The 15,014-nt window shown below is 37.0% G+C and overlaps 1 protein-coding gene and 1 long non-coding RNA gene across 15 annotated transcripts; one reads left to right on the top strand and one right to left on the bottom strand.

The window, feature by feature from the left end:
- Nucleotides 1-107: 107 nt before the first annotated feature.
- Nucleotides 108-5,642, bottom strand: LOC142553200 (putative pentatricopeptide repeat-containing protein At5g08310, mitochondrial). 14 transcript variants are annotated; one of them, XM_075663279.1, is made up of 6 exons: nucleotides 3,113-5,642; nucleotides 2,055-2,279; nucleotides 1,922-1,946; nucleotides 1,358-1,449; nucleotides 936-1,090; nucleotides 108-414 (listed from the first exon to the last, which is right to left on the bottom strand). In XM_075663279.1, exon 1 carries the CDS (start codon nucleotides 5,493-5,495, stop codon nucleotides 3,117-3,119), a length of 2,379 nt encoding a protein of 792 aa, XP_075519394.1. In that variant the 5' UTR covers nucleotides 5,496-5,642; the 3' UTR covers nucleotides 108-414; nucleotides 936-1,090; nucleotides 1,358-1,449; nucleotides 1,922-1,946; nucleotides 2,055-2,279; nucleotides 3,113-3,116. The 14 variants fall into 14 exon arrangements, with proteins under 14 accessions (XP_075519394.1, XP_075519395.1, XP_075519386.1 ...); XM_075663280.1 differs by having other exon boundaries at nucleotides 936-1,057; XM_075663276.1 differs by having other exon boundaries at nucleotides 109-414; nucleotides 936-1,057; nucleotides 1,358-1,455.
- Nucleotides 5,643-12,550: 6,908 nt separating this feature from the next.
- LOC142553199 (uncharacterized) lies at nucleotides 12,551-14,166 on the top strand. The gene is made up of 2 exons (XR_012821915.1): nucleotides 12,551-12,719; nucleotides 13,807-14,166. It is a non-coding gene; the product is annotated as an uncharacterized LOC142553199 (long non-coding RNA).
- The last annotated feature ends 848 nt before the right edge of the window (nucleotides 14,167-15,014 follow it).

Below are 15,014 nucleotides of genomic sequence, written 5' to 3'. Positions count from 1 at the left end.
GGATTTTTTGATACTTCATGGACAACTTGGACTTGATTTTCTCCCAATTTTGCCCAGAAAAATAAGAAAAGAACATAAAAATTTACCAAAAAATAACTTGAAAAAATAATAATAAATATTGTCCTTTGATAAATTACATAGAACATGAGAGTATTTCCAACTAATAAATATCATGTTTTTTATATTGTTTTTATGTTAATTTGAGATTTGGTATCTATTTAATGGAATGTTTTGCCGGTCCTGTGATTCCTCCTGTACGCCTAAGGCCCTCTTTTTATAGGGGGAGACTTAGCCCAAGAATCGAATTCTAAACCAGGGGTGGTCCTCCGCCGGTACTTGTGGGCAAATGTTATTTGTACAGAATGACCAAGGTTTGCCACGAGCGGAAGTCATTTTATCCAGTTTGAGCTGCACCTGTATATCCCATGATTATATAGCATATGGACCAATACATTTTGGTTAGAGCTACAACGAGTTCCATCTTTGTTAAGCAATAAACATCTCCGAAGCCTACATTGAATGACTGCTAACATGACTAATAGATCTAAATCAGACCCAAACGAAATAACCTGGAATTCAAACAAAGTTAAAGGGCTGTGTTAATAGTACATGATTCAGCCTCCACATTAGTCAAAATCTCCTACAAACCTAAGTGGATCCATAGTCTTGGGATGATCTCACTTCATCGAGCCAATATGTACGATTTGATATTTATGATGTATAAAACTTATTTTGGTTTGACAGAGTTTTCATTTAAATTATATTTTTAAAAACTAAGCTGGGCAATAAATCCTTGGAGAAAGTCGTTTCCTGGTTTTGTTGGTGTTATCATAGCCTCGAATTCATGTGAAAACTTTCATATTCTGATGCCATGTCTACGCACACCATTCAAATTACACAATAATCCGTATGTTCTGGTTTCATTTGGACACTACCTTATCATTAAGAGAAAAATCAACATACTCATCAATCATCATCCATGCCTGCTCTTGATTTTTGAATGACATGGTGGCGCTCATCAGCTGAAACTAGCTTCCAGAACTTTGTATCAACAAATCTGGGGAACACATTATAACGTGATTCGGCATGTCTGTAAATGAATGATGTTTGCTACTAATCGTATGTGTAATCAAGTAAGGACATGTAACATGAGATTCAAAACACCATTTTAAAACAGAATTTCTGGACAACAGCTAGAAGGGTTTAAAAGGGAAGGAGAACAGGTTGTAGAATGCATGCCTGGCCAGGTGAAATTATTTAAAAAAAATAGTTTAAAATAAATTTTAAAACACAGACACAAGTAAATCCTCAAAACATGAAGAACACAAATCAACATAAGCTAAACATAAGAGCATACCAATATGATGTTTTTCTTCTCTCTGAATTTCATCCAGGTGTGCACCAACTTCTTCAATCCAATTCCATGTCGAGAACTTGAAGGAGCATAGACTGACACTACAAAATAATGGTAACAATTGGGGAAAGTTTTACTGTATCTAATTCAAGGGGAAAATATGGCAGTTATTTGTTTTTGTTTTCCAAAAATATTTTTATTTAGGAAATGAGAAACAACCATTTTCACCCCATTTTCAGTTTCTTCTCAGAACATGTATATCTCAACACATTTTCTATATAATTATTATTTTCAGTTCAAATTTTCACATTCTCAAAACAACTACATTCTTACATAATTTTAAGCCAATAACGAATATTCTAAAATATAATCAATAAATCTTAAAAGCCACTAAAATAATTTAAGAACGCCGCATGGCATCTACAATGGAAAGTGCTTCTTTAAAAAAACACCAAAATACTTATCACATTTCCAAATAATATAATACACATTTTAAAAAAATACTTTCCAGAAAAGTACTTTGAAAATATTATTCCAAAAATACCCAAAAATAAAACAGAACTTTACCTTAGTTTCTCGACTCATCCTTGAGCTGGGAGAAGCACAAATTAGCAATCATCAGTAGAGAGAAGCACAAAATAGCAATCATCAGGTAAGAAATTTTGCTGGGGAATAAGTTAGATGTTGCACCAGCAACTACCTGTGACAAATGAATCGATACGATACTCAAGATAAACATGGATCTGCACCATCGATAGTCATGGATAGCCCATGATAAAGAGTCTTGGAATGATAATCTTCCAGTTTGATATCAGGTTCAGAGTATCAGTATAATTCATTATTCTTTTCCAACATACTTCTCCCAATTGTTTTACCCCAACTCGTTTTTCTCCAGCACCACCTCTGAGTTGTCTAGTGTTACAACCTAAAATAACAAATGGTTGCCACAAAACACCATGTCACTTGGAGAATTCAAAAGTATCAGCAAACGCTTTTCCGCATCACAATATGTAATCCAAGGGAAATCAATTGTTCACAATTTGCCAAGTGATAATTAGTTGTTCGCGATTTCTCCCATACACAGGAACATACTGATCATATAATACACGATGGGATATTTTATTATGTATTAGTTAAATTATTTTTTTATGTGACTATGCATGCTCAAGGTTTTTAACTTTTTATACCAATTCATGCATAGTGCACCCTATGCTTACTATTGGATAAGTGACAGTGCACTAGCTTTACTCTTTCTGAATATCATTTTTCGTTGTGTCATGCCTTTATTCCCTCAAATTACCGAGTCGAATGCCGGTTCTCAACAATTTATTCAAGTCCTTATTTTCTTAATCAGGTTTCACCAACACTGTGTTTATGAAAGTTACATAGAATCATCAAGGTACAACCTTTTCAGCTGGTTGGCTAATTACACCACTAGGTTACCAACTAACAAACGGTATACTACTAAACTCATGTATGATGGTATAGTTGATAGTTTTGAAGCTTACTCACCATCTTTTTTTATTTCAGGTAACGATCCGCTGGTTATAAATTCTAAAATTCCAATCATTGTAGGAAACTAAAGAGATACCATATATAGATAACAAAGTTGAAACTAAGAGAATTAATTAAAACATTATATAAGAGAATTAATTAAAACATGATATACATAACAATTCCCACATCAAAAATCATGTTACACACTCTCCTTGACAATTTAACAAACATATGCTTTGAATTTTAAGCGACAAAATTTACCTGGTCAGGAAGAAATGCCATGCTTGGCCTTCTTTTCTGATATTAGGTGAGCCATGGCTGTGTTTGATTTAGATTCATAAGCAACAATTAAATCTTCGTAAATATATGCATCAGGAAACATCCCCTTCTCTTCCATCTTCTGCAAATAGACCACAGCAGCATCGGGCTCCTTGCACTTGCAAAGCCCATGAATAAGAGCCATGTAAGCAATCTTATTCGGGTCACATCCATTACGCTCCATATCAATCCAAAGCTTTAGAGCATCATCAGGCTTTCTAGAATTGCATAATCCATCAACTAAAGTTGTGTATGTAATGACATTGGGCTCCTGTTTCTTCTCTTTCATCCTTGAAAAGCAAAGCATACCACGATCAGTATCACCAGCTTTGCACCACAAATCAATTAGCAAGTTGTGGGTAACAACTGATGGAACAAGCCCCTTGCCAAGCATCTTACTAAAAATTTCTTCAGCCTCATTTATCCTATAGGCCTTGCAGAGCCCCTTAATAACAATGTTATAGACAACTACATCCGGAGAATAGCCTATTTCACAAATTTCTTCGAATAGTTCCAAACTCTGATTTAACTCATTGATATTGATAAAACCATTGATTACTGCAGAATATGCAATCGTATCAGGGAGGAATCCTTCTTCTCTCATGTCAGCAAGGAAATTACGGGCTTCAACGGCCTTTCCCTGTTCACAAAGTTTTTTGACAAGTAACGTGTAGTATTTTATCCATGGCTGATGCCCACTTGCACGCATCTCTTTAAACATATCAAGAGCCCCTGCAAAATCCCCACGCCTGCATAAACACCCAAATATGGCGTTGAAGGTGAAATGATTCGGCTGAAATTCTGACTTCCTCATCATATTTAGAAGATCAAAACATTCATCCAACCTATCACCATTGCTTAAGCATTGAATTAAATTATTAAAATGTAACAAATCACGTTTGCAACCGCTTGGATCCATATCGTAAAATAGGTCTAGAGCCATATCTAATTTATCTGATTTGCACAAACCATCAATTACAGTTTGAAAACAACTCGTAACTAGATTTTCCTCGACCAAAAAGATTTTGTCCGCCTGAATATCTCTGCCCACTCCAGCTGCCATACTCACCTTCAGCAGATCATAAGCTTTATCAATGAATCCGTTGTTAACAAACCCTGTTAAAACAGAATAATACAATGAATTTTTTTCCTCCTCAGCCAAAATCTTCCACCTGTCTTTAAGCAATCGAATCATCACTCTCACATTTGGAACAGATGATAACAGCTTGGAAATTATTCTCACATCAGGAAGAATACCTAATTGCTGCATGTGTGTGTACAAAATTAGTGCCTTTTCAATCTCACTATTTTTACATAAACCTCCAATCAGCACATCATAAATTGCGATATCTGGCATGTATCCTAGTTTTTTCATTTTATAATAAAGTTGTAGAGCTTTGTCCAATCTAGATTCCCTCGAGAATCCATGAATCAAAACACAAAATGCTTCCTGATTCAAGCTAAACTTTAGATTCCTCTCCATCCATTCAATCAACTCAAAGGCAGCGTCCACTTTCCCGGACTTGCTGTACGATAGAACCAAAATATTTAATACATGCTGATCAATCCACCCCTTTTCTTTCATTTCATTAAAAATCATCAAAGCCTTTTCAAATTTCCATGCATTGCAGTAGCACTGCAGTACCGGTGTCAAAGTGTGCTTGTCAATGGATAATCCTAAAATTTTCATTTCATTCAACCTATATTCCATCAAACTAACATCACCTACTTTTGAGATAACTTCTAACAGACAATTATAGCTATAACAATTATGAACACAAAGACCAGAGCCTTTCATTTGATCAAACAAAAAGTTGGCCTCTTTAACCATGCTTTGACTGCCTAAACACCTAAGATAATAGCCCAAAGCACCCGGAGTCCAAAAACACGGAGAATTAGATATATCTACGGCCAAAGCTCTTAGTAGGGCATTTTGTCGAGCATCTGCCAGGATCGCAGCCATCGCATTATAGGTATAACAACTGTGCAAGTACCCTTGTTGATTCGACGCCCAATTGAAGAACAGCTGAGCTGAACTCCAGTTTCTCAAGGATTTGAGGACGATTTCAACTATTTGAGGAGTGAGCTTTGAGCTTAATTTTTGAAGTTGAGGAGACTCCAAAGAAAACGGTCTCGTTGTAAAGATAAAAACGAGGGTTTCCGCTGTGCCTATATTCACATTGCTACAAAAGGCTCTCTTTTTCACACAATTAAAACAAGTATCGTTCATAGAAACATTTGAATTCGTGGAATTATCCCACGCTGGTTTTAAAAGGAGAGCAAGGCTACGGGTCTTTTTTGGGATTCTCCATTTATACAACGCCATTAGAATGAACTGGGTTTTTCGCTTGCAGACAAATTTTCCGCTATTAATCGTCGGACTCAGAGGTTTCTTTTCCGACGCGGTATATTCTCCCGGGGCGTTTGAAGATGGCGGGTGGCCTTTCCCCCGCAGAGTCGCAGACAGATTGATTTGTTTTGTTTTATTTTATTTTATTTTATTGAAATCAATCTTGATTTATTTTTTTATTTTAAAAAAAAATCTTTGATTTATTAATTTACTATGAGAGTATAAATATGTTCCTTTATTACATTATTAATTGGGGAAATTCATTGAATTATTTATTACTTTAAAAAAATTAATAATTAATCCATTTTTTTCCAGAATAAATTAAATAATATATATAAGCATGAGAATCTTCAGTTTGCTTGATTCAATTTGATTTATTTTAGTTTTTATTATATAAAATTTATTCCATTTTTTATTTTTACGTATATTTTAAAGTAGAGTTGCTTGATATAGATACAACCACACATATCCTTTGTAAAGAAAAATTTCAATTACTTCGTAAATAATTCTAAATTCGAAAATTTCGAGTAGAATTATATTATATTATATATTCCATAAAAAATTTATACCATAATTCCCCAACCTAAGTATTTTTTCCAAAATTTCCCTTAGATTAATGGGGTAAAGTAAATGTTTTATTATAGACTAAAATTTAATAAAAACTTTTGTAGGACCGACCGCTTTACCAAAAGTTATAGCTAGTGATAATTGTGCAACTCAAATATTTTAAACCGCACAACAGTTCAAGCACCACGGTTCGATCGTTCTACCAAACCGAGACAATTATTACACCCAACAATTTTACCCGTCCAATCCCACATATGAATGTTGAGTTTCCCGGCTTCCATTTGCAGTGTAATAATACCTGCGGAGTAGCTCAACTTCTTCTGGCCTTATCTTGTGATGGATGTCCTAAATTTAAATTACAAAATACAAATTCAGCATAAAATCATGCTCAAACGAAGGAAAAAATATATATTCACTTGCCTGGATTCCAGCTTCACGTGTCCGAACATCTCGACATTTCGAGCCCAAATCATTCATTCGAGCTAAAGCTAGCTCCCGCAGATTACCCTTCCCGACTCCTGAAGTAACTAGGGGCATGGGAATATCTCTTTGAATTCTATATACACGAGTCCAGGGAGCAACCAACGCTAGGATTCGAGCTACGATGTCTACAAGCTGTTTAGGATAACTTATGTACGTCTGTTTTAACGAAAGTGTTGATGTAATAATATATATGTTGACTTAACTTTTCTAAAACAACTTAAAAACTTTTATTTAGAAAAGTAACTTTTATTTTTTATAATTTTAACCATTTTTTATCATTAATGTCGCTATAAAAACCGTACACACACATAAAAGTTATATAAGAAAAATTAGTAAAATTGTAAAAATAAAAAAATAAAAAATTTGTATAATAAAATTGAAATCTGAGAACTAAAATATAAAAACTGTAAAAATATATATATATATATATATATATATATATATATATAACTACTTTGCGAAAATTAATTTAAGAAATAAATGTTTTTTTTTTAAAAAAACCTGAAACTAGTGCTAAAAGCCTAAAACCCTCGGTCCATTTCCGCCCAGCAAGCAGACATTAATGGTGATCTCCAAGTTTCATTCCATGAACTTCTTCTTCCCCCAGACCCCACTCCCTGTTGGGATATCAGGGAAATAAACGAGGTAATATCGCAGCGGAACATCATAAGTGATATCAACAATGAATAAGATGGACACCAATATTTATAGTGGTTCACCCCAAGATTGGGCTACGTCCACTTTAAACCTCTCAAGGAGATCACTTCTTTATTAATAACAAAGAAGACAAGAGAATTGAGAATACAAAGTATTTCACTCATAACACTCTGATTTTAACACTCACTTTCTCTCCACTAATCCTATTCCTTCCAAGGATAAACACTCCTTAAGAAATCTCACACTAAATCATTTTTCTCACTTCTACACTTATGATTGTAGATGAGAGGATTTTGTGTTTTGTTGTATTTTTGAAATGAAGAATGGATGGGTATCTATAGATGAAGTTTAGGGAAAAAACAAAAAATAAAACCTCATGGCTTACCTCATTATTTTTGACTAATCAACACATGTGTTATTATGTTGTTGAATTCCAAAATGGTGTGCTTTGAATTCAAATATGGCTTGATTACTTAACAATTCTCCCCCTCAAGCCCATTTTGTGAATTCGATCAAACCTGCAACAGCTTTACAGTATTCCAACTTCCATCTCGGCAATGTCTTGGTCATCATATCAGATCCATTTTCATCCGTGTGAATCTTCTCAAGCTTCAACAACTTCTTCTCCAATACATCTCGTATCCAATGATAACGAACATCAATATGCTTTGATCTTGAATGCATTGAAGGATTCTTTCCAAGATGAATTGCACTCTGACTGTCACAGAACAACTTGTATTGATCTTGCACAAAACTTAATTCCTCCAAAAACCCTTTCATCCATAACATTTCCTTGCATGCCTCAGTTGCTGCAATGAACTCTGCTTCAGTGGTTGATAATGCTACACACTTTTGCAACTTTGACTGCCATGACACAGTTCCCCCTGCAAATGTAATCAGGTATCCTGATGTGGATTTTCGGGAGTCAACATCTCCTGCCATATCTGCATCTGTGTAGCCTACAAGCTCAAGTCTGGATCCTCCAAAACTCAATTTATATTTAGAGGTTCCACGTAGATATCTGAATATCCATTTTACTGCAGCCCAATGTTCCTTTCCCAGTTTTGAAAGGAATCTACTCACTACACCTACTGAATGAGCTAAATCCGGCCGAGTACATACCATGGCATACATCAGACTTCCAACAGCTGAAGCATATGGAACACTTTTCATTTCTTCTTCCTCATCCTCTGTAATAGGACTCTGCTTTGAGTTCAACTTGAAGTGGTTGGCAAAAGGACATTCAACCGCTTTGGCCTGGTCCATGTTGAACCTCTGAAGTACCTTCTCAATATACTTCTCCTGCGACAACCAGGTCTTCTTGGCATACCTGTCTCGATGGATTTCCATGCCAATAATTCTTTTTGCTGGCCCCAAGTCTTTCATAGAAAAAGTCTTGCTTAGTTGCTTCTTTAGGCCTTTGATTTCAGAAACATCTTTGCCAACAATCAACATATTATCTACATAGAGTAGAAGCACCATCAAATCATCAACAAAGGTATCTTTGACAAACACACAATGGTCTGCAGTGGTTTTCTTGAATCCCTGTTGAGTTATCACCGATTCAAACTTCTTGTACCACTGTCTTGGTGCTTGCTTGAGACCGTACAAACTCTTCTTTAATCTGCACATGAGGTCCTCTTTCTCCTTCTCTTCAAACCTCTCTGGTTGCTCCATGTAGATTTCTTCCTCCAAATCCCCATGAAGGAATGCGATTTTGACATCCATTTGTTCCACCTCCAGATCAAGCTTAGCTGCTAACCTTAGCACAATCCGGATGGATGTCATCTTCACCACATGTGAAAATATTTCGTCAAAGTCGACCCCGTGTTTCTGTCCGAAACCTTTGACGACAATCCTAGCTTTGAATCTTGGTTGACTACTGTGTTCTTCGTTTTTCAATCTGAACACCCACTTATTCTTCAAAGCTTTCTTGCCTTTCGGCAATTTCACCAGCTCAAATGTATCATTATCATGCAATGATTGCATTTCTTCTTGCATAGCCTCCGTGTTCACTGGTAATAGCTTCCTCGAAGCTCTCTGGTTCTCCCCCATCAGTTAGCAGGATATATTCATTTGAGGAATATCTGGTTGAGGGTCGCACTTCTCTTCCAGAATGTGTGGTCATTGTACCACGAGAACTTTCTGCTGGTGGTTCACTGTGAACACGGATCTCATCTTCATCTTCATGATCGTTCTGCAATTCTTCATCTTCAACCGGTTGTGGATTTACCGTTGAAGGCCACCATTCCAGATCTTGTTCAGATCCAGAATTCTCCTTTTCCGCAGTCTCCAAGAATTCATTCTCCTGAAATATGGCATCACGACTTCTTATAGGCTTTTTGAGATCTGTATTGTAAAACTTGTAACCAAGTTGATCCTCGCCATAGCCTATAAATATGCACTTTCTTGTTTTGACATCCAACTTTTGTCTTTCATCCTTTGGTATATGAACATAAGCAACACAGCCAAATACCCGCAAATGATTATAGGAAACTTCTTTGCCTTGCCACACCTGCTCCGGGACATCATAATTGAGAGGAACACAAGGTGAGCGATTCAATATATATACAGCAGCAACCACGGCCTCACCCCAAAATTCCTTAGTCAGCTTTGCATGTGAGAGCATGCTTCCGACTCTTTCTGCCAAAGTTCTATTCATCATCTCAGCTAATCCGTTGAGTTGTGGTGTCTTTGGTGGTGTTGTTTGATGTTTGATTCCGTTCTTTTTGCATATCTCATCAAAGGTTCCAATGTATTCTCCTTCATTATCCGTTCGAATACATTTGAGTTTAATGGATGTTTGCCGTTCAACCAAGTTTAGAAAATTGTTGAATGTTTCTGCAACTTGATCCTTGGTTTTGAGTGTCCACACCCAAATTTTCCGAGAATGATCATCGATAAAAGTTACCCAGTACCTCGCTCCTCCGAGCGATAATGGCATCGGACCACATAGATCTGAGTGCACCAGATCTAGTATTTTATCGGCTCTGCTAGGAGGTGAACTTTTGAATGATATCTTGTTTTGCTTTCCAGCTTAGCAGTTTGTGCATTGTTTCATATGAACCTGCTTTATACCGGGCAGAACTTGATTGCTCACAAAGCGTGTAAGATTCTTTTCACTTATGTGACCAAGACGTCGGTGCCACAACTCTGTTGAGTTTTCTTCCCCTGCGTAGTTCACTCCTTCAGAATGATTTTCCTGAACTACATATAGCTTTGACATCTTTAATCCTTTTGCCACCACAAGTGATCCTCTTGAAATCTTACATACCCCATTTCGGAAGGTTGTACAGAAACCTTCTTCGTCGAGTCTTTCGATCGATATCAGACTCAGGCGCATATCTGGCACATGCCTTACGTCTTTCAGGATCAGTGTAGAGCCATCCACGGTAGTCAAGCTCACATCTCCTTTTCCTACGACTCTGGATAAGTCGTTATTCCCCATTCTCACCACACCAAAGTCCCCTTGTGTGTAGGATGTAAAGCATTCTTTTCGAGATGTGACGTGGACTGTTGCTCCACTATCGATCACCCAACTAGTTACTTGAGTTGACAAATTTACGGACTCCTGCTCTAGCTCGTGAACAACATTGAATTCATCAATGGCGTTTGTTTGCTCATCGTCGGTTTCATGTTTGTTTTTCGGTTGCCGACAATATTTTTTAATATGTCCGTTTTCTCCACAGCGATAACATTTGATGTTGGCATATCTCCCTGAGGACTTCCTTCTTCTTGGCTTCTGATTTGTGTTTTTCTTGATCTTGCTTCTCCCCCTTGACTCAGCAGCCAAAACATCTGACTGTGAGGTAGAGGATTCTTGAGATCTCCGCCTCATCTCTTCATTCAAGATGCCACTCTTGATGAAGTCCATACTCACGGCTCCTCCCGGTGCTGTGTTCGTGAGTAATACCTTCAGAGTCTCCCAAGACTCTGGCAATGAAGCTAGCACAATCAGAGCTATCACCTCGTCATCAACTTTTATGCTCATACTTGATAACTGCTCCACGAATCCTTGAATCTCGTTCAGATGATCTGCGACCAGAGTTCCTTCTTTGTATCGAACCTGGACAAGCTTGCTCAAATAGAACAATTTGTTGTTGCCACTTTTGGAGGCATATAGTGTCTCCAACTTTGTCCAAAGTGTACGAGCATGTGTCTCGTTAGAGATGTGATTATAGACGTTGTCATCGACAAATTGTCGGATGTACCCACAGACTTGCTCGTGCTCGAAGTTCCATTCAGCATCTGATTTATCATCTGGTTTAGACTCGCTGAACACCGGTAGGTGCATCTTGGTGACGAATAGAAGATCTTTCATCTTACTTTTCCAAGGTTGATAATTAGAGCCATTAAGGCTAATCATCTTGCTTGTGCGTACCTCCATCTTTTGTGAATGCTACCAACGAATAATCGTCAAAGCCTGAACACAAAAGAACCACTTCCCTAATACTGTCTAGAAAGCCTTTTCTGATGTAGAAGTTTAGACTAAGCTGCAACCACAGAGCATACGAGGACTTCCTATAGTATTTGAGAATCTAGCTCTGATACCAGTTGTTGGGATATCAGGGAAATAAACGAGGTAATATCGCAGCGGAACATCATAAGTGATATCAACAATGAATAAGATGGACACCAATATTTATAGTGGTTCACCCCAAGATTGGGCTACGTCCACTTTAAACCTCTCAAGGAGATCACTTCTTTATTAATAACAAAGAGAATTGAGAATACAAAGTATTTCACTCATAACACTCTGATTTTAACACTCATTTTCTCTCCACTAATCCTATTCCTTCCAAGGATAAACACTACTTAAGAAATCTCACACTAAATCATTTTTCTCACTTCTACACTTATGATTGTAGATGAAAGGATTTTATGTTTTGTTGTGTTTTTGAAATGAAGAATGGATGAGTATTTATAGGTGAAGTTTAGGGAAAAAACAAAAAATAAAAACTCATGGCTTACCTCATTATTTTTGACTAATCAACACATATATTAATTATGTTGTTGAATTCCAAAATGACGTGGTTTGAATTTAAATATGGCTTGATTACTTAACACTCCCCACGCAAACATCCCCACCACCACCCCAACAACCAACACTCCACCCATCAAAACACATACCATTCCCGCTATCTGTCCAACCCAAAACTCAGTTCTTGATCGACACAACCCTGCTAAAGCATCCCCGCAAAACCCAGTACCAAGAAGACAAAGAAAGGCCATCTTAGCATTTAAAAAATCCTGGTTCTTTATATGTTTCTTTCCCTGCTTTTGAATTCGCAAACACCCTCTTCTTTAATTCGGCCTACAATGTTCAAGTGATAGTGCGAGATGATGAGCCCGAAGACAGGCTGTCGGTAGGTTCTGTAGGGAGGTCTTTAAGGCGGGTGTTATACAAGAAAGTAAGCGGAGAAGGTTCTTCGAAACCACTCAAGAGAAAAGGAAGAGAAAGTCCAGGGAGGCCGCTAGGCGCAACAGAAAAAGGTCCCATTTTTTAAATCTGATTATTGGAGAAGAAGATGGTAGTGAATGATGGATATATGTGTGTATATATGCAATTTCTTTGCTGATTGATGAGTTTTGTTGTGTTGATTGTTGATTTTAAGGCTTAACGTGTGAAGGAAATATTTTACTTCAGCATGTTGTGAAGTCAGGAACGTGAAAAATATAATGAGCACCGAGAAAGCCCAAATGTCAGCTGAATTGTCTTATTTATTATCACCAGACCTTCCAAATCACTGATTTTCACTGAAACAAGATATTCATGCATTCATGTATTGCGATGTTCTTTTAGGTGGGCCGACCAGAAACTCAGAACCAGGGGCTGTATTAAACAGACAACAACCATAAATTGACATGTATATTATAAGAGAAAGCACCTACTTCTAATTAAAGCAAAAGTTTTTAATGGGGGCAGAAGGCGGAGCCGGAGAGGAGTCTATTCCCATGGCCATCCCTTTGCTCCACCTTGTGAAGCTAATTGTCATTGAAGAAAGATTTCATTAGATACACTTGTACTTTTCTTATGAGCTAAAAATGATGGTGCAAGGCTGTAAGCAAATCTTGCGCTCATTAAAGAATTGAGACTTATGTATGGAGCATTGTTAAATTACTGGTTTTGGCTTTCATTTAAAGTTTTCGAGCCAAAAGAAGAAATCTGGTGCTGAATGCACGTAATTCCAAGTGTGCCACTCCTGCTCGATGGTTCTAATAAAACATTAACTTGGTTTATTATTGAGCTCTCACTGAGTTTACCGTTTATACTTGGATTATTGCTGCTCCTTTGTACTTAATTTTTTCTAGGCTTCATCATGTCTCAAACCAGACAAAGGAATGTTTTGGGTTTTGTTTTTTTGGAATACTGTAAATGGTTAGATTTTGGTAGGTAGACAAAATCAAGGCCGAAAATGGACTCAGCTCTTTAATATTTTCTAAAGTGTTCCAGTGCATTCAACCTTTGTAAAAGTTACGGTTGATTTGTTAAGATTGTCTCTAACACTTAATTCATATTCTATCTACTTTACGTCTCATTCATTTACTGAATTTTAAAACTTCATTTCTTGGTAATTAGGCAACCGCAATCCAAGGCATCAAGAGAGGACAAAGCCGAGGTTCTAAAGAAGAAGGATGATCCTGAAGATGATAACTGGGAGTTTTTTTACGTGGATCTACCGTACTGTTGAGCTGCACTACACAACACTAAACAAGCAACCTGAAAGCAGATTGCTGCTTGTAATAGAAAAATTCACGGAAAGTATTCGGTCTGGTAGCAGAACTGATTGTTCACAACTCACAAGCAGGAAGGTTTTTGTTGTTTCCTTGAGTGTGACTCCTACAGTCATATGAAAGCTTTATAATTCTCAAAATCTTGATTTATGGTGAAATGAATATTTCGGAACTTCATGACGGCATAATCTTTTTATCTTAGACAGATCGAGATGGCTTGTGCAAAATGCTTTTGCTTAGATCGTTATCAGTCATTGTTTTCTGAAGTTCTAGAGAAACCTGCCCGACTTTTTTGTTTTCGTGTCAGGCCTTGGTTACATTTTGCTAATTCTTGCCAAGCTTAGTTAAAAAAATTTGGCTCATATCTGTTGAAGGTTGCTTACTTTGATTGATTTTGAACGTTTAAACAACTGTTTTTAAGTTTATGGATAATTATAATGTAGATGCAAATTTTCAAGGAACCTAAGTTGATGAAGCTCCATATTAGTCAAAGGAATTGATCATTTATAAGCACAGGGTAATAAAAAAGACAAGTTGATTGTATTAACTCTTAAGAGTCGATGAAGCTCCTTATTAGTCGATGAAGCTCCATATTAACTTAGGTACTTTCAAGGAACCTAAGTTGATGAAGCTCCATATTAGTCTGACACTGGATATACGACGGAGTTGTTGGGACAAATGGTTTCCATCTTGCTAAGGAGAACTTCATGGAGATTAGTAAATTCATGTGTTTTGAGGATGTTGACGTCTTCAGATTCAGCAGTTACCGTAGGTTTCAATTTCATTATGCAGATGTCGGGTGGGAGAAGCCTGTTTGGGTGAGCACCGGTGGTTCGTGTATCAAGAATTTAATTAATTTGCTTGATTATGTGAAACCTGGTGGAGTTGAAGCACGGATTGTGACGGCCGGACCAGAAACGGAGAGACTTCATCAGAACATGGAATTCCTAGATTATCTTCCATTCAAGTTGATTTATAGGTCTTCATGCACGAGGTTCTGATTCATGCGGACGACTGATTTGGGATTTGTACGTATGTGCATCATTTATCAAT

The sequence above is a fragment of the Primulina tabacum genome, chromosome 8 (genome assembly GCF_025594145.1).
Source record: "Primulina tabacum isolate GXHZ01 chromosome 8, ASM2559414v2, whole genome shotgun sequence".
Classification (NCBI taxonomy): Eukaryota; Viridiplantae; Streptophyta; class Magnoliopsida; order Lamiales; family Gesneriaceae; genus Primulina; species Primulina tabacum.
Note: the sequence above shows the minus strand (reverse complement) of the source record. Positions and strands in the feature narration are given on the sequence as shown.